The sequence below is a fragment of the Neofelis nebulosa genome, chromosome 6, assembly GCF_028018385.1.
Source record: "Neofelis nebulosa isolate mNeoNeb1 chromosome 6, mNeoNeb1.pri, whole genome shotgun sequence".
Taxonomy (NCBI): domain Eukaryota; kingdom Metazoa; phylum Chordata; class Mammalia; order Carnivora; family Felidae; genus Neofelis; species Neofelis nebulosa.
In genome coordinates this window covers 79,254,419-79,282,315 of record NC_080787.1, presented here as the reverse complement: position 1 = coordinate 79,282,315, position 27,897 = coordinate 79,254,419, and the positions used below count along the sequence as shown (strand labels likewise).

General features: G+C 37.4%; 1 protein-coding gene and 1 long non-coding RNA gene across 5 annotated transcripts in view; one reads left to right on the top strand and one right to left on the bottom strand.

The window, feature by feature from the left end:
• CEP162 (centrosomal protein 162) overlaps positions 1-27,897 on the top strand; it is a 112,852-nt gene that overhangs the window by 67,993 nt on the left and 16,962 nt on the right. For 3 of the 4 annotated variants that reach the window (XM_058734621.1, XM_058734619.1, XM_058734622.1), the window contains 5 exons: positions 6,515-6,727; positions 10,294-10,946; positions 14,801-14,942; positions 17,200-17,298; positions 26,083-26,217. In XM_058734621.1, the coding sequence (XP_058590604.1) occupies positions 6,515-6,727; positions 10,294-10,946; positions 14,801-14,942; positions 17,200-17,298; positions 26,083-26,217 (1,242 nt within the window). The remainder of the gene's footprint in view (positions 1-6,514; positions 6,728-10,293; positions 10,947-14,800; positions 14,943-17,199; positions 17,299-26,082; positions 26,218-27,897) is intronic. The other variant, XM_058734620.1, reaches the window with a different exon arrangement.
• LOC131514508 (uncharacterized) lies at positions 6-26,083 on the bottom strand. Its single transcript, XR_009263100.1, has 3 exons — positions 25,785-26,083; positions 13,575-13,632; positions 6-91 (listed from the first exon to the last, which is right to left on the bottom strand). It is a non-coding gene; the product is annotated as an uncharacterized LOC131514508 (long non-coding RNA).

The following is a 27,897-nucleotide window of genomic DNA, read 5'->3' as shown; positions in this document are numbered from 1 at the left end:
AGTTTCTCTCCTCCATTGGAGTACAAGTGCTGTTAAAGCAGGGATCTGGCTTATCTTGTTTGCCTTCTGTATCTCCAGTGCAGCGTCATATCTGGGAATTAATAAATGAATGCAGAACTAAATGTAACAGAGTGAAAACAAATGAAGCATGCTTAAAAGCAAAATTAAGACTTGAAATGGTAAATCATATTGACTAGAAATATAGCCCTGAATACAAATTATCTTCCTCTTTTATTAATGTTTTCATTAAGGGGTGCCTGGGTGGCTCAGTTGGTTAAGTACAAACTTCGGCTCAGGTCATGATCTCATGGTTTGAGTTCGAGCCCCATGTCAGGCTCTGTTCTGACAGCTCAGACCCTGGAGCCTGCTTCAGATCCTGTGTCTCCCTCTCTTTCTGCCCGTCCCCCACTCACACTCTCGCTCTCTCTCAAAAATAAAAAAATAGGGGCGCCTGGGTGGCTCAGTCAGTTGAGCGACCGACTTCAGCTCAGGTCATGATCTCGCGGCCTGTGACTTTGAGCCCCGTGTCGGGCTCTGTGCTGACAGCTCAGAGCCTGGAACCTGCTTTGGATTCTGTGTCCCCCTCTCTCTCTGCCCCTCCCCTGCTCATGCTCTGTCTCTCTCTCTCTCTCTGTCTCTCTCTCTCAACAATAAATAAACATTAAAAAATTAAAAAAATAAATAAAAATTAAAAAATGCTTTTGTTAAAAAATGTATTGGCTTACCATTTTAGACTATATCTTTCTAAAATATTGTTTATTAATAATATTTTATATAGTTTACTGTGTGTACATTTCAGATCTTACTCTGTTCCCATGAACATTTCCATCCTAATGATTTTAAACCTTACTATATATTTATTGTTTTAATGTTTATTTATTTTTGAGAGAGAGAAGAAGAGAGAGTGGGGAGGGGCAGAAAGGAAGGAAGAGAGAATCCCAAGCAGGCTCTATGCCGTCAGCACAGAGCCTAACAAGGGGCTCAAACTCACAAACTGTGAGATCATGACCTGAGGCAAAGTCAGAGGCTTAACCGACTGAGCCACCCAGGCGCCCCTAAACCTTAATATATATTTTAAAGCAAAGGTATATCACAGTGTATTCAGAATCATTTTGGAGCCATATTCTGAAATAGGTTAATTCTAGAATAAAAGATCTCATTTTCTAAATAGTTCATAATTAAAAATGGGGCCAATTAATTAGATGCCTGTTATAATGAAAATTTCAGATTATGTGCAATTTTTAATTCATACTTTTATTTAATGGAATATTCCATAGTTTAATTTCCAATGAGAATTTTTGAAAAAGCAGTTACTTTTGTGTATGACAGCCACACTGGTATCAGTGACCAGCATTTACTCATATCAATGACCGAAGAAAAATATTAAAAAGCAAAATTAAAGAAAATTAAAGTAAAATCTAATTTTCCCCCAAAATTTGTAATAAGCACTTCAAGATATCAAAATTATGTTGAAATATTTCTTAAAATTTTAAGTGAATGCATTAATTATAAATATGTTAAAACATTCTTTTTTTTTTTCTTTTATTTTTACATTCAAGTTAGCATATAGTGCAATAATGATTTCAGGAGTAGAATCCAGTGATTCATCACCTACATATAACACCAAGTGCTCATCCCAACTGTCTTCCTTAACTGTTGCCCATTTAGCCCATCCACCCACCCACAACCTCTCCAACAACCCTCAGTTTTTTCTCTGTATTTAAAAGTCTCTTAAAAACATTCATTTTTTAAAAATCTAGCTCTTCTCTTTTCAATATACATTTTGTATATGTGTATGTATGTATCTTTGTATGCTTAGATCTACTTCAAATAACTAGATCTTTAATACCAGAGAAAGCAAAACTTTGAAAATGTCACAACTGAAGTTATCGATATTTGTATCTGGATATATTTCAATTTATGGTGCATATATGAAAGTGCAAGCAGTCTTCATGACTGGAAATATTTACTATAAATGTTGTAAATGAACAATATTCAATGCCTAACATGAACAATATTCAAGTTATATATAGGATTTTAAGTACCAGCAATGCATCTTGCCTTAGGGGGTGTAGTTTTTGAGACCAGATCGTAATAAAAGCCAACATTATCAAGCCCTCGCTGTATACTGGGTGTTCTGCTAAGCACTTTACCAAGATAAATGTCATTTTATCCTCACTTAAGTGTGCCAATGCCATGAAATTGGTATTGTCATTCCCATTTTACCAGTGAGGCAAAAGAAATGTAGATTGAGGAGTAGACACAGGTCATAAAGCTGGTGGCACAATCTGAACTCCAAACAAGCTCTAACCAGTGCACTAGACTGCCTCTCAGGTTTTATCTTATTTTATTGTATGCTCAGAGGTAGAAAACTATTCAATAAAGAATTTACTATTTTAATATATGTTTTTCAAACACATCTAAACTGTAATTTGACAAAAACAGATATAAACATATGTACATATATAATATCAAGCTCTAATTTCTGTAGACCCTGGTACAGTTCTTTCTCACAAAAAGACCATAAAATATGTTACTGCTTATTAGACTAAATGAAAAGTAGTGTTTTGTGAAGACTTCATTAAATATCATCTAACTCTCCTTGCTTTCTAATTGAAAGAAGTAACTGTAATTTTAAAAATAGATTAAACTTGGGGCGCCTTGGTGCCTCAGTCGGTTAGACGTCTGACTTTGGCTCAGGTCATGATCTCAGAGTTTGTGAGTTTGAGCCCCGTGTCGGGCTCTGTGCTGACAGCTCAGAGCCTGGAGCCTGCTTCAGATTCTGTGTCTCTCTCTCTCTCTCTCTGCCCTCCCCTGCTCATGCTCTGTCTCTCTATCTCTCCGTCTCTCTCTCAAAAAATAAACAATACCAACACAACAGAAATAAAAGCAATAATAAGAGAATATTATGAGCAATTATATGCCAACAAAATGGGTAATCTGGAAGAAATGGACAAATTCCTAGAAACATATACACTACCAAAACTGAAACAGGAAGAAATAGAAAATTTGAACAGACCCATAACCAGGAAGGAAATTGAATTAGTAATCAAAAATCTGCCAAAAAACAAGAGTCCATGGCCAGAGGGCTTTCCAGGCGAATTCTACCAAACATGTAAGGAAGAGTTAACACCTATTCTCTTGAAACTGTTCCAAAAAATAGAAATGGAAGGAAAACTTCCAAACTCTTTTTATGAAGCCAGCATTACCTTGATTCCAAAACCAGACAGAGACCACACTAGAAAGGAGAACTATAGACCAGTTTCCCTGATGAACATGGATGCAAAAATCCTCAACAAGATATTAGCCAACCGGATCCAAAAATACATTTAAAAAATTATTCATCACGACCAAGTGGGATTTATACCTGGGATGCAGGGCTGGTTCAATATCTGCAAAACAATTAATGTGATTCATCACATCAATAAAAGAAAGGACAAGAACCATATGATCCTCTCAGTTGATGCAGAGAAAGCATTTGACAAAATACAGCATCCTTTCTTGATAAAAACCCCCAAGAAAGTAGGGATAAAAGGAGCATACTTCGAGATCATAAAAGCCATATATGAATGACCCAATGCTAATATCATCCTCAATGGGGAAAAATTGAGAGCTTTCCCCCTAAGGTCAGGAGCAAGACAGGGATGTCCGCCCTCACCACTGTTATTCAACATAGTATTGGAAGTCTTAGCCTCTGCAATCAGACAACACAAAGAAATAAAAGGCATCCAGATCGGCCAGGAGGAGGTCAAACTTTCACTCTTTGCAGATGACATGATACTGTATATGGAAAACCCAAAAGATTCCATCAAAAGACTGCTAGAATTGATTCATGAATTCAGCAAAGTTGCAGGATATAAAATCAATGCACAGAAATTGGTTGCATTCCTACACACCAACAATGAAGCGACAGAAAGAGAAATCAAGGAATCGATCCCATTTACAGTTGCACAAAAAACTGTAAAATTCAGGGGCGCCTGGGTGGCGTAGTCGGTTAAGCGTCCGACTTCAGCCAGGTCATGATCTCGCGGTCCGTGAGTTCGAGCCCCGCATCAGGCTCTGGGCTGATGGCTCGGAGCCTGGAGCCTGTTTCCGATTCTGTGTCTCCCTCTCTCTCTGCCCCTCCCCCGTTCATGCTCTGTCTCTCTCTGTCCCAAAAATAAATAAAAAACGTTGAAAAAAAAATTAAAAAAAAAAAAAAACTGTAAAATTCCTAGGAATAAATCTAACCAAAGAGGTGAAAAATCTACACACTGAAAACTGTAGAAAGCTTATGAGAGAAATTGAAGAAGACACAAAAATTGGAAAAAGATTCCAGGCTCTTGGATAGGAAGAACAAATATTGCTAAAATGTCAATACTACCCAAAGCAATCTACATATTCAGTGCAATCCCTATCAAAGTAACACCAGCATTCTTCACAGAGCTAGAACAAACAATTCTAAAATTTGTATGGAACCAGAAAAGACCCTGAATAGCCAAAGCGATCTTGAAAAAGAAAACCAAAGCAGGAGGCATCATAATCCCAGACTTCAAGCTATACTACAAAGCTGTAATCATCAAGACAGTATGGTACTGGCACAAGAACAGACACTCAGATCAATGGAACAGAATAGAGAACCCAGAAACAGACCCACAAACGTATGGCCAACTAATCTTTGACAAAGCAGGAGAGACTATCCAATGGAATAAAGACAGTCTCTTCAGCAAGTAGTGCTGGGAAAACTGGACAGCGACATGCAGAAGAATGAACCTGGACCACTTTCTTACACCATGCACAAAAATAAACTCAAAATGGATGAAAGACCTCAATGTAAGACAGGAAGCCATCAAAATCCTCAAGGAGAAAGCAGGCAAAAACCTCTTTGATCTTGGCCACAGCAACTTCTTACTCAACACGTCTCCGGATGCAAGTGAAACAAAAGCAAAAATGAACTATTGGGACCTCATCAAAATAAAAAGCTTCTGCACAGCGAAGTTAACAATCAGCAAAACTAAAAGGCAACCAACAGAATGGGAGAAGATATTTGCAAATGACATAGCAGATAAAGGGGTAGTATCCACAATCTGTAAAGAACTTACCAAACTCAACACCCAAAAAACAAATAATCCAGTGAAGAAATGGGCAAAAGACATGAATTGACACTTCTCCAAAGAAGACTTCCAGATGGCCAACTGACACATGAAAAAATGCTCAACATCACTCATCATCAGGGAAATACAAATCAAAATCACAGTGAGATAACACCTCACACCTGTCAGAATGGCCAACATTAACAACTCAGGCAACAACAGATGTTGGCGAGGATGCAGAGAAAGGAGAACCCTTTTACTCTGCTGGTGGGAATGCAAGCTGGTGCATCCACTCTGGAAAACAGTATGGAGGTTCCTCAAAAAACTAAAAATAGAACTACCCTACGACCCAGCAATTACACTACTAGGCATTTATCCACGGGATACAGGTGTGCTGTTTCGAAGGGACACATGCACCCCCATGTTTATAGCAGCACTGTCAACAATAACCAAAGTATGGAAAGAGCCCAAATGTCCATCGATGGATGAATGGATAAAGAAGATGTGGTATATATAGATACAATGAAGTATTACTTGGCAATCAAAAAGAATGAAATCTTGCCATTTGCAACGATGTGGATGGAACTGGAGGGTATTATGCTAAGTGAAATTAGTCAGGGAAAGACAAAAATCGTATGACTTCACTCATATGAGGACTTTAAGAGACAAAGCAGATGAACATAAGGGAAGGGAAACAAAAATAATATAAAAACGGAGGGGAACAAAACAAAAGAGACTCATAAATATGGAGAACAAACTGAGGGTTACTGGAGGGGTTGTGGGAGTGGGGATGGGCTAAATGGGTAAGGGGCACTAAGGAATCTACTCCTGAAATCATTGTTGCACTATATGCTAACTAATTCGGATGTAAAGTTTAAAAAATAAAAAAAAATAAACATTTAAAAACTTAAAAAAAAAAACTTCAGTTGGAGGGGGACATTTGTAGGAGAGTTGGGGTAGGGTGGAGATTGTTGCACATAGGGGCAGGTGCTTAGGAAGCTGTGTGTTTATTGTACAAATTCTGTACATTCATATGCAGATGTCATTTTTCAATCAATAGGTAGTATAAATACAATCATCAAAGGGAGTCTGTGGGAAAAAGGGAAGGGAAAAAGCTTTCTCTTCAGAAATATTGGGTATCACTAGTACAGTAGAAAGTCCCAAGATCTGTTTCGGATAAATGTAAGAGGATTTCTGTAAATTAACCAGTAACCAGTACTAAATTAGACATTAAACTACAGGGTTTTAAAATCAGATAATCTAGGGATGTAAAATTTGAAATTAATCTGTGTTTCTGTGCATATGATTCAGTCTTGTGATATGATATAAACATCTCTTTGAAATCTAGACATGACTGATAGAGCATAATCTAAATTTATACATGAAACTGCTTAATTTTAATATATTTGTGATCTTACATATATGCAAAAATATTTTAATAGGTTAAGGAAATGGAAGGAATTCTAAAGAGAAGATATCCCAATTCTTTACCTGCTTTAATACTGGCTGCATCAGCAGCTGGTGATACAGTGGATAGAAATACAGTGGACTTTATGGAGAAAAGGATAAAAAAACTAGAGGCTGATTTGGAGGGCAAAGATGAAGAAGCAAAGAAAAGCCTTCGTACCATGGAACAACAGTTCCAGAAGATGAAGGTGGGTGCCATCTAGCCATGGACATGGGGCTCAGATCTCAAGGTTTCAGTATTGTGGGAGCTGGGCACTTCTTAGGTCTCATTTTAACAAATAATTTTAAACATCCTTCCCTGTAAAACCTTTACCATGCATGTCAGTAGATGCAAAAGAAATCTAGACCCATCCTATCTTTTTTGCTCTTCTTTATCTACTTTTCTTTTTATTTCAAGCATAGAAAATCAAGCACAGTGTTCCTCTCAGTGATGCTAGAATTAGTGGTAATTAAGTTATGAAAAGGCAAAGTAAAACATGTCTGGTGTATATTCAGCATAAAATGTTTTTTTAGTTACCATGGGTGAAAATACTTTTTTGAGGGATGCCTGGGTGGTTCAGTAGGTTAAGCAGCCCTCTCTTGATTTTGGCTCAAGTCATGATCTCAAGGTTCATGAGATCAAGCCCCATGTTGGGATCTTGCACTGTGGTGTGGAGCCTGCTTGGGATTCTCTCCCTCTCTCTCTCCCTCCCCCTCCCCCCTCTCTCTGCCTCTCCTATCCCTGTTTGTGCATGTGCTCTCTCTCTCTCTCAAATAAACATTAAAAAAAAAAAAAAGAAAAGAAAATACTTTCTTGAAATTTCCCTAGACAAGGGGGAGGAAATGAGACAGAAGAGTATCTTTGGAGTAGAGCAGGGAGCAGGGCAATGTTGGTTGAAAATGTCTTACTTTCTGAGTTTTTTAATCCTTTGTGAGAAATGAATCAGAAAATACAAGTAGTAGGATGACCAAGTATGAAAGAAGATATGATATTTAATTTACTTTTAAAAATTTGTTTAGCACACAGTTTCTGCAGTAATTCTTGCTAGATGCTTTCACGAACATTTTAGTTCATCCTGCATCATCTTTCCAATCACCAGTGAGAAACAGATATTGCTACTCTGCTTCACAGATGAGGGAACGGATGTTCACAATTTAACTTCTTGCCTGAGGTGCTATTGCTGGTGAGTGACAGAGGCCTCAAATCCACAGGCCACAGATTTCTATCTTGAGAGAAGCAACAGATGATAGAATATTAGATTCCAGAAACAGTAAAAGGTTGAAAACCTGGAAGTACATTGGCCTGCTAGTTAACTTAAGGTCATGTCAAGGAAGTTGGCTTTACTTTATTTCATACTCTTTCAAATCTCTCAGCCCCCTACCTGGTTTTCTTTGTTCTCCTGTCCTAAATTCCAAGGCGTACTTCTCTTTTAACTACCCTCTTTTCAACCATACTTACCTCCCTTACCTTCTGCTCCAGCTCACCCATCTCTTCCTCTGCCTCTCCTCTCACACAGATCTGTGTTTGTGAGGAGGTGGCATAGTTGAGAGAGGAGAGCTGTCACGGGTGTCTAGGTGTCTGATCCTGGGAATTTGCTCGATGCTACTTGGCAGTCCTCTTGCTGTGGCTGATCAGTTTCTTCCATTCCCCTAAACACTCACCACAGACCTCCTTCCATCAGGTTCATGTGACCCCCACACCACCTTTAGCAGACTGCCTCCTATCCATAGGAGACTGTGGCATGATGGAAAACACACAGGCTTTCTAGGGTCAGACCAACATCCAGTCCCCAGACCGGACTTTGCGCTAGTTACTTTACCCTCTGAGCCTCTGTCTCCTCATATGTAAGAGGAGTTGTTATCTACAACTGACTTATTGCCAAGTATGCCACTTTTTCTCCTGAATTTTTTTCAATTCCTCTGTTCCTTTTCATCACCATGTTACTCGGCTGCCATCATTAAGAAACAATGACCTGGATAACTATTGTAATCTCCTGACTAGTTTACACATACCCACATCACTCCATCCTCTAATCAGCTCTTGCTGCTAAAGCCAAAATTATATTTTCATATCTGTGTCTTATACACACACACACACACACACACACACACACACACCCCTACCTTTATTTATATCCCTCAATAACTTCCTGTTCCTCTTAGGTTAAATAAATGGCTTATAAATCCATGTATAGCCACACCCCTCTTGCTGTCCAGTGTGTTCTCACACTCTGCTTTCTCATCCAGTCATATGTGTTTCTCCTACTTGCCATGTTTCCTGCAGCCACAGAAGTTTGTACACTTACCTCTGACTGGTATGCTCTGCCCACTTCTTTCAGTTTAGATAGATGTTCCTGCCCTTTAGCTCTTAATCCAAGCATTGCTACCCCAGTGAAACCTTTGTGGACTCCCTGGTAGACAAATTATCTTATAGGCACTTTCCATGCACTTCTCCATTTTGTCTACCATGTTCACAGCTGTTTCGATTGGATCATGAGTTATCTCTCTCCCCATCTAGCTTCTGGACTTCGTGATGGCTGGAACTGTTCTGCTTTTACTCACCATTGTGTTCCATCATTCAAGACACAGAGTAGATGTTAAAATATTTTAATTAGTTAGTCCTTAATTCATAGGATATTGGGAGGATTGAGTGGCAAAATATATGTAAACAGCCCTACTGCCTTATGTGGAGTATAGCAAACATTCAATAAATGATTATAGTAATTACAGCTACTATTAACATTCCAGTGACCACATAGAGGCTAGAATTCCAACCCTCTACCTGATTTTTATATATCTAAATCTCTTCACCCTGATTTTTCTCTTTTTGTGCTTCCTTAGCCCATCCCATTCCTGTCTCTGCTCACTCTTTATCACTTCTTCCTTTCATTCTGGTTCCCAATACACACCAAGCATTAGATTGCCTTTGCAGGTGTTCTTCCTACTTCCGTAATGTCCCTGCTTCCACTTATCCCCAAATTTACATTCCTCTCTCAAGCCCAAACCTAAATGTGCTCCCTCTATTCACTCTTCCCCCTTCTCTCAGGCACACAGGGGGAGCCTCGTCCTCTTTGCACCATATTCATAGGCCCATTATCACAGTTATCATAGGACACTGAAATTTTCCATCGCTCTCCTGACCAGGCTATAAACTGTTTGAAGGCATGAGCTGGACTTCTTTATCTCTAGAATCTGGTACAGTGCCTGGCACACAGCGGTAGCTCAATAAATATTCATTGAATGAATGAACACTGTTGTGCCCCCTCTGCAGAGTAACCTACTTAGGCTATTTTGTTTATAATAATAAAGCTGCAGTGTGACAAATCCAAGCTGACTTACACCCTATGAGATTCCTAAATTGATACTAGCAAGTTGAAAACGGGCTATCTCTTAAAGATTTCAGCGCCCCCAATATCTTTCCCTGTTTATCCTCAGAGTATAGTTTGTCAGTTTGCATAGTGAAAGGTACACAATAATAGGTTTGATTGTGATACTTAAAATAAATTTTGGGGTGTAGAGGAATGTGTTATATAATGTTTATAAAGCAACACGCTAATTATGAAATTATACAACATATTGAGAACATATAACGTTATGCTCTTTAAAGATTAAGACTTCAGCCCATTGGACTGATTCAGGGAACAGAGCTAGAAGCATCAGAACATGTAATGAATGCCTGAATGAAGGAATAGGTAGGACCTAGTAGAATGCTGGGCTTTGGGAACAAGTGACATGCTTAGCAGTGGTTTGACGTTACATGGATTCCTTTCTGCAGATCCAGTATGAACAGAGACTAGAGGAGCAGGAGCAGCTACTTGCCTGCAAATTGAAGGAAGCACCCCAGAACCAGCCTGACAGCTCCTCCAGGGTTGAAGCACTAGAGAAGGAGCTCGACGACATCAAGGAAGCCCATCAAATCACTGTAAGAAACCTTGAAGCTGAAATAGACATTCTTAAACATCAGAATGCTGAATTGGAACTCAAGAAAAACGATAAAGATGGTAACGATTTCCAGTCTATAGAATTCCAGGTAGAACAGGCTCATGCTAAAGCTAAACTGGTGCGACTCAACGAGGAGCTGGCTGCGAAGGGGAGAGAAATACAAGACCTTTCAAAAACTGTGGAGAGGCTCCAGAAGGAGAGAAGGATGATGCTGTCTAATCAGAACTCTAAGGGTAGAGAGGAAGTGACTGCAAAAAGGGGGAAGAAAGATGGTTTGCATTCAGGTAAAGGAAGTGCTAACGCATTCCCTGGAACCCTGGATGGCAAGCGTTACCAACCACACACTTTTACTGATTCCCATGTTTCAGAGGTTTTACAAGAAAACTGCAAATTGAAAAATGAACTGGAGAGATTAATTGTGGAGAGGAATGAGCTGAAGATGAAATCTGAAGCAGCAGTGACCCAATTTGAAAATTCCATGAAAAGGTAAAATGTGAATTTGTAAATATATGGGGATATAAAAAGATAAAAATGCCAAAATTATAAGATAGATTTCCTCTAGATTATCAATTTTACCCTCAACTGAATTCATCACCAAATTTTATGAAGTTGTATTGCATTGCTAAGCATAGATCTCTTTCAGAGTAGGATCCTCTACCTGTTGAAGGCCAGATCCTGATAAGCCTGAATCTCTGTGTCAGCCCAAACCATGTGCTTGGGCTGACTGATCTTGTCTTTCTGCAGTTTTCCAGATGGTGTTAATAAGCTGACCCACTGGGCCTTCTTATAAATGAATGTCATCATTTATGACTGCCATGGGCAGACTGCAGAAAACTGCTATTATAAAACTAGCTGACATTCTAAGAGGAAAGATCCTCTTTTCCAAAATAACTCTTAAAGTTAATCTAGTGATCACATCCATTCATGCCTTAAAGAACTTTTGTGCTCATTCCTTCTCAGAATCACCAGGTACTGTCTACTGTCTTTCCTCTGAGCCTTCTAACATGCTCAGATCTTTTTGTCCATCATCAAACCAAGTGTCTACTCATCTTTCTGTCAGGAACACTTTTCCACAAGTAGCGTCTTATTTGCAACTCACTTCCTCCTAACCGGGACTCTTATCCTCAGCACTCTTTTAAATGTGATCTCTCAGTAGTGCTCTTTCCTGGTCCAGTGGTGTTTTCTCCATTTTCATTCTCCTTGACATTGTTCTTTCTTGAAATGGCTTCCTCCCATAACCTCCATGACTCACACTAGGGAGTGTGACTAGTGCGCCTCTCCTGTACCTTTAACCGACCCCTGACTCTTCTTTCTCCTTCCACAAAAACCAGACTTCTACCAGGGTTTATTTTCAACTTTCTGTTTATTCTCTGTTCTTTATCCATTGCTAAATTCATGTATTCTTATGGCTTCTATGAACCACAAACCCGATTTACTTTTCAAGGCTGTTTTCTTCCCTGAGCTCAGATGTTAAATCTACTGGGGTTTTTTGGATTATTCCTCTTGGACTCAGTAGTATCTCAAATTTTATTCCTTTTTTTACCTATAAACTAGCTCCCCTCACAGCTTCCCCATCTCCATCTAGCACCATATTTTTTCAGTTGTCAAGTCCGGCTTTTACCTCCTTTATTTCTTGGGCTCACAGTTTATGGGGGTGCTTCCTTATAAATAGGTCTCCTTTCACTTTCTACCTTACTGTAGTGCAGCCTTACTTGCTTTACTACAGCATCCCACCCTAATCTCCCTGATTTTTGTTTCTGTCTCCCCTAATCATTTTGCTTAAAAACCATTAATATTCTTAAATATCCCTGTATTTGAGTTACTCTGCCCTCCACTGAATCCCAGCTTCCTGAAGTATCATGACTAACTTACTCCATGTGGCTTCTCAAGTGCCATCACCATTACAAGACTTCTGTGTGGGCCTTAGTTGCTGAAGGTCTTTACTACATTTTGCTCGTTCATGTTTCAAGTGCTACCTCTTCCACAAAATATCTCCTAGAGCCTCTCAGGAAATTTCCTGCTCTCACTTCCAACTCCTCCATAACTTATATACCGTGTGCCAGTATTGAATATCAAGAAAGCACTAATCAGACAGTGCCTGGTAACTCCTTGAGAACTGATGTAAGATTATACTTCTTTGCAACATGGTAAAGGAGCAGAGTGAGCATAGCAAGCACCGGACAAATGCTTATTGAATGATGGGCAGCTGTGTCTGAATGCTTCCATATTGAAACCTTGTGTTTTTAGTTCTCAATGTGATAATAAAAATAAAGCTATTAGGAAAGAATTGCATTCTTTCCTAGAAAAAATTGAAATTTATCCTATAAATTTTCCTATATATAATTTATAATTTTTTAGTATTGCTTAATCTGTTTTTCAGGCAGCTCTGGGCCTGATAAGTAAAGAATATAACCTTTCCTAATCCCAGATTTAGGCCAGTGGGGTATTTTGTTTGTTTATTTGTTTTTTTTTTTTTTTTTTTACTTTAGTTCAGTTGTGTCATAAGTGCTTTAGATTTTTATGCTTTTCCATACTGTTTCCATGAATAAATGTTCATATAGTCAAATGAGCAACTGATAAATTTGTTTATAGCAACAGTGAGTCACTAAATATCTGCTTTGAATAAATTCCTATCATTTTTGGGGGTGTGTGGGTAGCTCAGTCAGTTGAGCATTTGACTTCAGCTCAGGTCATGATCTCACAGTTTGTGGGTTCGAGCCCCACATTGGGCTCTGTGCTGAACACTTGCTCAGAGCCTGGAGCCTGCTTCAGATTCTGTGCCTTGTTCTATCTCTCTCCCCCTCCCCCACTCACGTTCTGTCTCACTCTGTCTCTCAAAAATCAATAAATGTAAAATTAAAAAAAAATTTTTTTTAAATCCTATCATTTTTTAATAACTTTTCCAATAAGAAAGAAAATGTTTATCTGTAAGAAATGTATTGTCTTTATCAGAACTTTACCATTTATTAAACATACCATTTATTAATTAAACTGCCTTTTAATGCATAAATTTTATCACACAAATCAGTAGTCTCTCACATTTAATAATCCAGACTAATCAGGTGCAAATTACACTGGGTCCTAAAGAATTACTGTAAACATTATTTTGTTTACCTGACATGGCAGCTAGCCCTGGAGTCATATGTGTGGAGCACACACTGGTGAACATTGCCTAGAGAAAAAGAAATTGGAAATTCTAAAAGGAACTGTGACTACCCAGATTAAGAATCTGGGCAAAAAATCTGAGTTTATCTTAAAGATAAAATGTTTGTGGTGCCTGGGTGGCTCAGTCAGTTAAGTGGCTGACTTCAGGTCAGGTCATGCTTGCACAGTTTGTGAGTTCAAGCCTCACATCAGGCTCTGTGCTGATAGCTCAGAGCCTGGAGCCTGCTTCAGATTCTCTCTCTCTCTCTCTCTCTCTCTCCCTCCCCCCCTCCCTCCCTCTCAAAAATAAACAAACATTGGGGCGCCTGGGTAGCTCAGTCAGTTAAGTGTCCAGTTTCAGCTCAGGTCGTGATCTCACGGTTCGTGAGTTCAAGCCCCGCGTCAGGCTCTGGGCTGACAGCTCAGAGCCTGGAGCCCACTTCAGATTCTGTGCCTCCCTCTGTCTGCCCCTCCGCTGCTTGCACTCTGTCTGTCACATTGTCTCAAAAATAAATAAACATTAAAAATAAATAAACAAACATTTAAAAATAATAATAGGGGCGCCTGGGTGGCTCTGTCGGTTGAGCTTCTGACTTTGGCTCAGGTCATGATCTCGCAGTCCGTGAATTCAAGTCCCGCATCAGGCTCTGTGCTGACATCTCAGAGCCTGGAGCCTGCTTCAGATTCTGTCTCCTCTCTCTGCCCCTCCCCCACTTGTGCACTCTGTCTCTCAAAAATAAATAAATGTAAAAAAAAATTTTTTTTAATAAAAAAGTAAACAAAAGAAGATAAAATATTAGGCCCTTGCTTTAAATCCAGACAGAACATTTAGAACCTTCCATTCGCTCAGAAAGTACAGCCCCAGGCTAGGGAGCCAGTGGAAGGCCCAGATTTTGAGGTCTAACACTGTGCTGGGCTTGAACCCCAGCTCTGCAACTTCCTAATCTGAACTCCAGAGACATCACTCTTTCCAAAACTCAACTCTGCCCTTATAAAATTCAGTAAATAATAGTGAGCTCATGGTGTGGTTGTAAGAACTCACAAGCAATAATATATAAAGCACCTGACAAAGTGCAGTAAGTCATGGTGTTCTTTCCCTATGCCTCTTTAATTTCCAAGCTTCCTGCACTATTTTTATGCTAACTCTGAATTGAAGAGCTGTTTTTATGTGTGATTTTGTTTGATTTGCTCTACAGGGTCAAGGAAGATACTGCAGCACACATTGCATCTCTCAAAGCATCTCATCAGAGGGAAGTAGAGAAACTCCTTTGCCAAAATGCAGTAGAAAATTCTTCTTCCAAAGTAGCTGAACTAAATCGTAAAATAGCAACTCAAGAGGTAGACAACTTTAACAATCTTTCCTTGGCTTTAAAATTATTTTTTTCAGGACTGTTAACAGAACATTTAACTTCACTTTTTAGTAGAAATGAGAAAATATTGACTTGATTTTTTTTAGTAGGAGAGGATGCCGTTACCATTTAACTATTCTACTTTAAAACTATTCTCTCTAAATAAGTGGTTTCACAGTTTTGTCCCTGTATTTCTCAAATAGTTCTTCTCCTAAGTCATTTGTAACAAATGGTAGAAGTATGGTCAATCACATTTTGTGGTTGAGAACTGAGTACTTGAACTTGAATGTTGAATCATTTCCCTCTACCCAAGTCCCAGCTGACAAGTAATTATCCTAGTCATTCTCTTGCCCATTTATCTTTCATTCATTAAACAAATAATGATTCGGGGTCTATAGACAATGGAGCACTAGGGATAAAATAATGAACAGAGATATGCACACAGCTTGTAGCCATTATGAAACAGTCTTCTTAGAATTATGACAGAATATGCTGAAAGCTTATCCACATGTCTTTAAAAAAGTGTATCTTCCTTTTTGGTTAGTGTGTATATCTTCAAGGAATATCTATGATTATCTACTGTGATGGTAGCAAGTTGAAAAAAACAGCATTAAAATAGAATTTGTATCTGCAACTTACTTTCAAATGGTGTATCCCAGGAAAAGAAAGAAAAATAAGGCAAATATGGCAAAAATGTTAGCAGTTGGTAAATCAAATTAAAGAATATAGGTCTACTGTGTTCTTTTCTCTAGGTTTTAATTTTTAAAAACAAGCTGAGGGAGAAAGACTTCAAGAAAAAGTTATCTTACCATTATTTCTCCCTTTAATAATCATTTAATAGTATCTTGATTAAAAACAAATTGCTCAACTAAGAAGTTTAAGTATGGACTGGGTATTAGATATTATGAGATTATTGTAAATTTTTTAGGAATAAAAATGTTGTTGGGTGGCTTAGCCAGTTAAGCATCCAACTCTTGATTTGGGCTCAGGTCATGATCTCATGGGGTCGAGCCCCAAATTGAGTTCTGCACTGAGTGTGGGATTCATTCTCTCCTTTTCTCTCTGCCTCTCCTACTCATGGATGTGCGTGGACACACACACACACACACACACTTTCTCTCTCAAAATAAATAAACATTAAAGAAAATGCTGTTGTGGTTTTGTGAGATGTCCTTGTAAGAAGATGCATGTTGAAGCATTTGGGGTATTTTAGTGTGAAATGAGGTCTGTAATTTAAATTCAAACAAAGAATTTTGACTCTTTTAATATTTCAATGAGAAAGTGCTTTTTATTTTTTTTTTAACATTTATTTATTTTTGAGAGAGAGAGAGAGGGAGCGAGCATGAGTGGGGGAGGGGCAGAAAGAGGGAGAGACACAGAATCCGAAGCAGGCTCCAGGCTCTGAGCTGTCAGCACAGAACCCATGAACAGCGACATCATGACCTGAGCCCAAGTCGGACGCTTAGCCGACTGAGCCACCCAATCTTTGTACAGCAGTTGCAGATAACTTTTCTGGCTTTTTTCCCCATAGGAGTAGGGTGTCAGTGGGCAGTATAAACATTATATCAAGTTATTATATATTATGTAGTTGGGAGAGGTGGGAAAAGTAGTGTCATTATGCCATAGTGCCTGCCCTAAGTGTTACTTTCCCAGAGTTCTAAATGTAATATTGTAAATTATAAGTTAAATGGAAGTCAGCATAGTCTGATGGTAAAAACAGTAAAAGTATTAGAGGTAATAGATGCATATTTTCCTAAGTTTTAAGATCCTTGATGAAAGTATCTATTTCAGGTTGCCAAAAAAATATAAGCATGATATTTATTTCATGCTTATTAATAGGCTTGTGCTATTATTCTACTTAATCACAAAGTAATAAAGACAGTATTGGCTATCTTCAAAATGCTTAGACTTTACAGAGGTTTATTTTAAAAGGTATTTTTCAGGCCTTCAGAAGAAAAGTATTAGAGATAAAGAAGCCAAGTAGTTACACAGCAATTATTTGTCATACATGTGATACTTTCCATTAAATCTTGAAAGAAAATAATGAATGTATTCAATCAGCTTAATTTATTCAATGAACTTGATTCCTGTGACATTTTATTTTTGTTAGAATTTGGTAATTTAAAAATATTAGGATTTTTTTTTTTTTTGCTACAAAAACACGTCATTAGTTGGTTTTCTGATATTTTTCAAATAATGTTTGAGAAGAGTTGTATTAACTCAGTACTTCTAACATAATTTCATAGGTACTTCTAAAACATTTCCAAAATCAAGTTAACGAACTGCAGGGTAAACAGGAGTCTCTGGTAGTTTCTCAAGTTCGAGAAGAAATCTTACAGAAAGAGGTAAGAAGTAACAAAAATATTGTACTAAAAAGCTGTTTCTTAGCCATTTCAATCATATTCTTATTTTTGTATTAATTTTTGTTAACTTAAATGTATAAATGGAAATAACCTGAAAGTATCACATCAAAAAAGTAATAACTTGTTTATGGTAAGTCTGCTTTGCCCAGGTGAAACTCTTCAATGGGTAAATAAGTTTCTTATATATTTGTATTTGATTTTGAGATTTTTCTGGGCAGTGGGGAAATAGGGAGAGGGGCATTTGGTTCTTTTGATTGTTTTAGGAGGAAAAAATGGATGGTTACGGTCATTTTTGTATTAAGTACTTGATACTGTTAAGAAATAACTAAAGTAGTCATTACAGTGATGCTGGATCCCCAGTAACAATATTATAGGAGATAGATCTTTCTGGAAACTCACCGTTTTTATTACTCTAAGATCCCTTTGATTCTAGAAAGTGTAAAACACCAGACAACTGTGCATTCCATTCTTTGAAGTGTATCCACCACATTTTATTATTCAAGAATTTATTAAACCATACAGGAAAAACATAATTGCATTATGAAAAGATTAATATAAAAATACTCCACAGTTACATAACTGTCAATTTAAAAAATCTTGTTTCAGTAATTGAAAGGCTGTGGTTCAACATGTGCATTCTTTTCAGTGTTTAAGATGTACATAAACTTTGTTGTATAAGCAATAAGTTAACAGAACTTCACAGACCTAAGGTAAAATTTTGGGGAAAAGCAATAAAAGGAAGTATGTTCTAATGTTTGCAAGATAAAGATTAAGGTCACTTTTCGTTAAGTTACAGTGTGTTCTTAGTTTAAGAATAGCTAAAATAGTTTGGAAATAAAAAAGCTGCAATACATGATTTTCAAGCCTATTTACTAGAAAACTAAAACACTCCATCTTTTGAATGAAATGACAATCTGCCTTTCAATAAACAGTATATCTATAATAGTTATGTTAACAGGGCTTATTTATTCCCACTACTGATAACCTCCTGAGGGTCCTCAAAGGGATTTTCTCTTAGGCTGATGGGAACAGCTCATTTTCCCAGCCCTACATTAGCTCCCAGATTGTTCAGGCTGCCATTTCCACTGGCTTCGAAACCCTCTGGGCAGCAAAGTAGGCAGTCATTGAGTTCATCTATTGTGTTTCCCTTCTCTCATGAATCACCATCCTGCAGTGCTGTTAAGCTGATGTTTGAAAACAGTTTCGTATGTCCTCAGTTGTTCTGGTTGTTTAAGAAAGGAGGGTAAACCCCTGTCTCTTTGTGACCACAGAGAAACTACAATATACATCTTTTAACACTAGCAAATTCTGTTTTATTTGGTTACTGCTTGTTGTAATGCATCTCTGCCTTTCTACCTCTATCTACCTTTCCATTTATTTGTATCTACTTCCATTATCAATGTCTTGTAGATTTAAGTGTAGAAATCTTTCACCTTCTTGTTTAAATTCACTAAGTATTATCCTGTTTTTTGATGCTTTTTGAATGGTAGCATTTTCTTTTTTAGGTAGTTCATTACTAATGTACAGAAACAGTACTGATCTTTGTTAATTTTGTATCCTGCAACTTTACTGAATTCACTGATTAGATCTAACAGTTTTTTGGTGGAGTCTTTAGAATTTTTTATATATAAAATCATGTCACCTGCAAATAGAGACTATTTTAATTCTTTCCTATCCTGATGCCCTTTATTTTTCTTGCCTGATTGCTCTGGCTAGGGCCTTTTGTACTATAATGAATAGGAGTAGTGAGAGTGAGCACCCTTGTATTGTTTGTGAACTTAGAAAAAAAGCTTTCAAGCTTTAGCCATTGAATATGATATTAGCTGTGGATTTATCATATACTGTATTATTGTATTGAGGTAAATTCCTTCTATACCTAATTTTAATAGCTTTTATCATGAACAGATGTTAAATTTTATCAAATGTTTTTTTCTGCATCTATTGAGATGGTAATATTATTTGTTTCTTCATTCTATTATTACCTTGTAATGTATTACCTTGATTTTTGTATGTTGAACCATCTTGCGTCCCAGAGATAAATTTCACTTGATCATGGTGAATATTTTTAATGCACTGTTGAATTCGAATTGCTAGTATTGTATTTAGAAGTTTTTCATTTATGTTCATCAGAAATAGTGGTCTGTAGTTGTCTGATAGTGTCTTTGGCTGGTTTGTAAAATGAATTTGGAAGTGTTCCCTCTCTTCTGTGTTTTGGAAAAGTTTGAAGAGGATTAGCATTAATTCTTTAAATGTTTGGTAAAATTCACTTATGAAGCCATCTGGTCCTGGACTGTTCTTTTTTGGGAGATTTTTTATTATGGATTCAGTCCCCTTAATAGTAATTGACTGTTCAGATTTGGGGGTTTTTTTCCTGATTCAGTCTTGTTATGTTGTATGTGTCTAAGAATTTTTCCATTTCTTCTAGGTTGTCCAGTTTGTTGGCATATAGTTCATAGTAGCCTTTTGTGATCTTTTGTATTTCCGTGGTATCTGTTGTAATGTCTCCTTTATCATTTATAATTTCATTGATTTGAGTCCTCATTTTTCCTTGGTTAATCTAGCCAAAGATTTGTCAATGGACAAATGTCAATGTCAATGTCTGTCCTTTCAAAGAACGAATTCTTAGTTTTGTTCATCTTTTCTATTATTTTCCTGTTCTTGGTTTTGTTCATTTCTGCTCTGATCCTTCTCTCTTCTACCTATGGGCTCAGCTTATCATTCTTTTTCTGGTTCCTTAAGTGTAAACTTAAATTGTTTATTTGAGGCCTTCTTGTTTTTTAGTGTGTGAATTGCTGTGAATTTCCATCTTTGAGTTGCTTTTGCTACATCCCATTAATTTTGGTTTCTTGTGTGTTTCCATTTTTGCTTGTCTCAAGACACATTATTTCCCCTTTAATTTCTTCTTTGACCCATTGGTTGTTAAGGAGAGTCATGTTTAATTTCCATGTATTCATGAGTTTTCCAGTTTTCCTTATCACTACTTATCACGCCATTGTGGTCAGAGAATATAGTTGGTATGATTTCAGTCTTCTTGCATTTGTTAGATTTATTTTGTGGCCTATCATACAGTCTATCCTTGAAAATATTCCATGTGCACTTGAGAAGAATGTTTATTCTGCTGTTGCCAGATTCAGTGTTGTGTATGTGTCTATTATATCCATTTGGTCTATAGTGTTGTTCAAATTTGCTATTATTCACTGCCTGGATGATTAATGTGTTGTTGAGAGTTGGGTATGAAGTCCCCAACTGTTATTGTATTGCTGTTTATTTCTTCTTCTGGCTCTGTTACTTGGCTCTCTGAAGTTGAGTGCAAACGCAATTACTATGTCATCTTCTTGGATTGATATTGACCTCTTCATCATTTATGTAATGACCTTTTTTTTTTTGTCTCTTTTTACCCTTTTAAAATCTATTTTGTTTGATATAAGTATAGCTACCCCTGCTTTCTTCTGAATACAATTTGCTTGGAATCTTTTTTCCATCTTTTTTCCATCTTTTTACTGTCAGTCTGTGTGTGCCTTTAAGACTAAGGTGAGTCTCTTTCAGGTAATATATCATTAGATCTTACTCATCCATTCAGCCATTCTGTCTGTTGATTGGATAATTTAATCCATTTACATTTAAAGCAGTTATTGATAGGTAATGACTTATCACCATTTTGTTGATTATTTTCTGGCTGTTTTGTAGGTCCGTTTTTCATTGTTTCATATCCTGGTATCTTTTTTGTGTTTTGATGTCTTTTGGTATCAGTATGCTTTAACTTCTCTTATTTTGTGTAAATACTATAGGTTTTTCCCTGATGGTTACCATGAGGCTTATATAAAATATCTTCAAATTATAATACCTTATTTTAAATTGATAACTTCAATTAAATTCCTAAACTTTACACTTTTATCCTTTCCCTCACATTTTAGGTTATTTATGTTACAGTTTACCTGTATTTTATATCCTGTAATTTATAGCAGATTATTATAGTTATGGTTATTTTTATCCCTTTTGTCTTTTAACTTTTAAACTACAGTTGTATGTGGATTACGCACCACTGTTATCATGTTATACAATCTAACTTTGATTATATATTTACCATTACCAGTGAGTTTTACACTAACTTCTTATGTTTTTACAATGTTAATTTTCTTTTATTTATACTTAAAGAGCTCCTGTTAGCACTTTTTGTAAGACAGGTCTAGTGGTGAAGAACTCGCTCAGCTTTTTCAAAAAAGTCAGTTTTAGCCATTATTGCTTTAAATATACTCTGTCCTTTTCTCTTTCTCTTGTTGTGGAATTACCATAATGCAGATACTACTTGTTTTGATTGTGTCCCATATGTCTCATAGGCTTTTTCATTCTTTTTGCTCTTTTGACTGTATAATTTTAAATGACTTGTCTTTTATTTTTTATTTATTTTTTTTTTTAATTTTTTTTTTTCAACGTTTTTTATTTATTTTTGGGACAGAGAGAGACAGAGCATGAACGGGGGAGGGGCAGAGAGAGAGGGAGACACAGAACCGGAAGCAGGCTCCAGGCTCCGAGCCATCAGCCCAGAGCCTGACGCGGGGCTCGAACTCACGGACCGCGAGATCGTGACCTGGCTGAAGTTGGACGCTTAACCGACTGCGCCACCCAGGCGCCCCAAATGACTTGTCTTTTAGATCACTGGCTTTCTTCTGTATGGTCAAGTCCCTATTGAATTCTTCTATACAGTCATTGTATTCTTCAGCTCTGGTATTTCTGTTTTGGGGTATTTTTTTTATGGTTTTTATTTCTTTGTTGAACTTCTTGTTTTGTTCATGCATTGTTTTCCTAATTTTGTTTGTCTGTATGTTCTTGTAGTTGTGTAAACTTTTTAAAGAGGATTATTCTGAATTCTTTGATCATAGAGTTCACAGATCTCTATTTCTTTAGGGTTAGTTTATTGGAGCTTTCTTTTCTTTGGTGGTGTCAGATTTTCAGATCCTTGTTTCCTTTGGTTGGTGTCTGTATTTAAGTAGTCTCCTCTTCCAGACTTTACAGATTCACTTTGGCATAAACAGTGTTCAACAGTCAGTGCACTTTGGGTTTCTGGATGTGTCTGGTGGTGATGTCCTTGGACAGGGGTGGCTTGCTGTCAGGGTTTGTTTTTTGGTCAAGGCTACTGCCCAGGTAGCTACTGCCCAAGACCTCACTCTCTGAGGTCAAGAGTGGGGAGGTGTCACTAGTTGAATATAGTTGGATAGAAATTTTGGCTTGGTTCCCTGCCTAATAAGTCTTTAGGAAGGACTTCATGGTTGCCCAGATTCTCTCATAAGGTTTTTATTAGACTCTTGGGGACTGGATATATACTCAGCAATAGATGGGGCTATGAATTAGCTTCTCTGCCCTGGTGGAATGACAGGATAGGCCCCAGTGCCTGTGTAGTTCATTGTCTGGGCACACAAATCAGGCAAGATTGTGTACTGAATTCTCTGGCTGACAGGGCCACATGCTCTGTTGATGGACAGAAAGCATAGCCTGTGGCTCTCCCCAAGTGGCACTGTATGCAGGGCTCTCAGGGGATGCTCTGCAGCTTCCCATATGCTCTGGTTAAGTTCTTTGGTTGAGCAGCCAGAAAGCTGTATTCAGCAATGGGCAAACTTCAAATGAGTTTCCTGGCCCAGGAGCTATGTAAGAAACTGCTCTAATGCCAGTAAAGCTTTTTGACTGTAGTCTTGACTCAAGCCAACCAATGCCCCAGGTTCCCTGGCCAGATAGGCCATTGGCTTTGCAGACTATCAACTCTGACTGCTGGACTCTATTCTAGTATTGCTGGGCTACCCAGCTTTTCAGGTGTTCTACTCAGGCTTTCTGGTCAAGCAGCACTGTGATCTTCACTCAGCGGTGTGAAGTGTGGCTTAGCTTCCCTGCCTGAGTGGATGGAGCCCCAGCTTGAGGGCTGGCAAATCTTTCTGTTTGAGGACCTGAGTCAGGCAGACCTGCACCCCACCAAATTCCACAGTCAGACTATACCACCGACTTGGATCTATAGGTGAGCAAAGCTGCTGGTTGGGATTACTACTTGGGCACTGCAAGTATGAATTCAGTCTGCCAAGATCTAACTGCCAGTTGTTACAAGCCCTTCCCCACATCTCCATCACAATCAGATTCCTAGTGATTAGTCCCCATGGGATAAAGACATGTGGGGGCTCTCAAGAAGTGACCCACAATACTGGGGGAGTTGGATGTCCAACCCAGGCTGTCTTTTCCCATGGAGAAATGGTAGTCTCAGGGGAGACCTCTCCATATTGTGCTGCCTGGGCCTGAAGGAGGGGCAATGCAGCCAGCATGTAGCCACTCTACTTACCCTTATGATGTAGTCTGTCTTGGTCTCTGTGATGCAGGGGGATGCTTCAGCCTCACCCTCATATTATATCATTCTCTCAGTTGCATCTAGTCCATGAATAATTGTTAGTTCTTATGAGGGGGGACAGCATCAGGAACTACCTATGTCACCACCTTGATGACGTCACTCTTCCTTTATTAACACTTTTTTTTATATTACTTTATAATAGTCAAAATCATAATGATAGTTATTTATTATTTAGTATGTGCTAAGCACTGTGGTAAGTGCTCTGTGTAGTTTTCACCATAACCCAAAAGGGTAGGTACTATTATTCCCATTTTATAGATGAAGATTGATGCTAAGAAAAATGAAATAATTTGCTTCAGGTTACCAAGCAATGTGTAAAAAGTATCAGCATCGGAACCCAAGACTTCTTACTCCAGGTCCCAGGCTCTTAATTACTATTTTACTAATGCTGTATTTCTGGACATCAGGTATTTGCCAATTTTTTTTTCCATAGTATTCAAGAAGCAGGAATAATTTTTGATCATTCATCTCATGTATCCAGTTACTTCCATAGGATAAATTCACTAAAATACAAGGATTTTAAAATACATACATTCACTTTAATTATACTTTTAAAGATGCTTTTAAGTAGGCACTGATGAAGGGAAATTTTTCCTACTTTTTGTCTAAATATAAATTTCTAAATTTATGTAATTTATAAACTAATGTTTAATCATTGGTGAATTAATTAATTCATGAATAATTATTAAACACCTGTGCTCTGGCATGCTTTATATACTAGGAATACTGAGAACAAGATAGACAAATCTTTGGTCTTACAGAGCTTACATTTTATTTGGGGAATCAGAAAATAAATGTAAAACTTGATAAAATTAACTGAGACAATATGTGTAAAGTACTTAGCATAGCACCTCGCACATGATAATGTCATGACTCTACTACTTACCCTTTAAGACTTTATTCAAAGACAGCTACCTCAGGTTAAGAGTCCTGCAACCTAGCTCTGGTTCCAGTTAGGTATTCCCCACTCATCACCTCATTGCTACTTGGTCATCTCTCCATAACAACATACTATATTAGAATTCTCATTCACTTGACTGCTGCTTTCACTAGAGCAGAACATCCCAGCTGGTGTACCAGGAATGGATTCCCTATGGATCATAAAATAGCAATTACTGGAAATGTTGTCTCATTATAAACCCAAAGTCACTTTTCAGTCATTAAGTTTACAGAAGCTGAAGTGATATTTGACCATTACGTGTATGACAATGCCTCTTACAAATTTCTTAGTTCAGCAATCACTGGTTTTGTGTTATAATTTTTAGTAATCATTGTTTTGACATAGAAGATTTTATGCCCAGCACTCATCACTGCAGCATGTTCTCTAGGGTCTCTCTCCCTAACCTTTCTGCAAATCATCCCAATTAAAGTCTGCATATTTCTGTGGTCACTGATGATATCCCATGGATATCCCACATATTAATATTTAGACTTATGTAGGCTTATAGTTTCACATTTGAAACTAGAAAAAGAGTGGCAGTTTTGGGAGGGGTTGGGTTTTTTTGTAGTGTTATTAGGTACTGGGTGTTTCCATGGAAAATTTGGTTGAATTTGTTAATTTTAGCCATTTTTACTTGTTAATTATTTTGCCTTTTGATACTAACAGGAAATAATTATGAGTATATGGTATAAAGAAAATGCAGTTGTTTCACCAAGCCCAATATAAAGATATCTCAGGTCCCCTCTATTTTACTGACTGGCACCATGAAAATATCACCATTTTCTCTGCAGACCATGGCATAAAAAAGGAGGTACCACACAAGACTGTAACCTCCATGACTAGGTCATCTCTGTATCCTCAAGACCTAAGACAACAGCTAGAACAGAAAGAGTTCAGTATATTCTCTCTTTTATAAACATAAATGTATTTGTGGAATGAATTATTATAAAGTGATAAGAGCCAGAAGAGGATTACAGATAGAATTATAGAAAGTTGACAAAAGGAGGATTCATATTTACTGAACTCTGTGTGTGTTGGAAGCTATACTGGGTAGGGTGCTTTAAATGTTTGATTAATCCTAGAAGTAATCAACCTTTTTAAATATTTTGTAGCAAAGCTGAATATACCACAGACAGTACCCACCTTCATTTTTAATGCTATAATCAGCCTGGCATACGTGAGAGGAAGTGATCCAGTCATCTGGAATCATCTGGATTGTGAGGTCACTTCAGAGCTAAGAGGAGCCTTTTCTTCTGTAGATAGAATAACTAATAGCTTGCATTCCCTAACAACTCAAGATATCTTTCTTATTAGCAAGAAGCCTCTTCCCTAGAGAAATTTTATACAAAGAAAATGTGGTGAACATTCTTAAGACTACCTGGTAAAAATAAATGATTTTTCTTGTTACCAGTTTTTCATTTACTTCATACCTCAATTTTAGATTACAAAACTCCTAGAAGAATTAAGAGAAGCCAGAGAAAACCATACACCAGAGATGAAACATTTCATGGTCTTAGAAAAGAAAATTAAGCAGATGGAAATGAGACATGAGCAAAGAGAGCAGGAACTTCAACAGGTAAAGTAGTAAATCATATTTACATATTTGTATAGCTCTTCACTTTTAAGTACCTCCAGTTTGCTATAGTTTTGCCATCCCTAGCAGCATTTCCTGAAGTGTTTCATTGTACATTGATCTTATTAAGAATAAATACAGGGGCGCCTGGGTGGCTCAGTCAGTTAAGCGGCCGACTTCGGCTCAGGTCATGATCTCGCGGTCTGTGAGTTCGAGCCCCGCGTCGGGCTCTGTGCTGACAGCTCAGAGCCTGGAGCCTGTTTCGGATTCTGTGTCTCCCTCTCTCTGACCCTCCCCCGTTCATGCTCTGTCTCTGTCTCAAAAATAAATAAACGTTAAAAAAAAAATTAAAAAAAAAAAAAAAAGAATAAATACAGTGTTTAAGAGCACATAAGACGTTAAATTTCAAATACCTGAAGATTGGTTTGCCAACTTATATCATGTTCTTAAAATGTTAGGCATTTTACCCTGGGAATTGGTCTTTGGAAGCCGTATTCCATATTCCAGCCATTTCATGTTTGTAAGAAATGTTTGTAAGAAATAGCTATATTAAAAGGTAATTGTTTAAAATATTATATGTCTAGCACTAGTGATATCACAATTAGTACACTTAATGACAGATAAATAGAAATTAAAAATGGCAGAAGTAAGGGCATGATGTTTTTAGGCATTAGCCTTTCTGCCAATATTTATACCTTTGCTTGAAGAGTCTGTTGGTCGGCTTGAGCTGTTACAACAAAATACCATAAACTGGGTTACTTAAAAAACAAATTAATTTTCTCACAGTTCTGGAGGCCAGAAGTCTAAGATTAAATTTCCAGCTGATTCATTTTGGTTGAATATGCTCTTCCTGGCTTGCAGAGGGCCTTTCCTCAGTGTGTGCTTTGGGGTGAGGGAAGGAGACTAGAGAGAGAAAGAGAGCTATCTGGTATCTTTTCTGATAAGGACACTAATCTACTCTGAACAGGACCCCACCCTTATGATTTCATTTAACCTTAATTAGTTCCTTACTCCAAAAATAGCCATACTGTGGGTTAGGGCTTCAAAATATGAAAAGGGAGTAGGGGGACACAGAAGAAAATTCAGTCTAAAACAGTATAAATATATATATTCTTTGAAAAAAAAACAAAAAGATATGCAATGGTTTATGATTGACCTAAGTTCCAGAGAAACCCTAGCTCTATTTAATCATATCAAAGTTTTAGGTCTTCATCATTATAGGAACTATGAAATGTAAAATAGAGGACAAAAAGATTAGTGTAATTCATTTCTCATTTTTACGTAAGGTGACTGAATGGATTAGAAAAAAAAAAAAAGACTTCTGAATGCTGCCTACAAGAATGCTGCCTCACTTCAGACCTAAAGATACATTATAGATTGAATGTAGAGATAGAAAAAGATATTCCATGCAAATGGAAATTTTTTAAAAAGGTAGCAACACATATCAGTCGTGAGACAAAGAAGGACATTATGTAATGATTAAGGGATCAATCCAATAAGAGGATATAACAATTGTAAATATTTATGTAACTAACATAGAAGCACCTAAACATACAAATCAAATATTAACATCCATCAAAGGGGAAATAGTAATACCATATTAGTAGGGGACTTAAAACACCCCCACTTACATTAATGGATAGATCATCTGGACAGAAAATCAATTTTAAAAAATACCAGTAG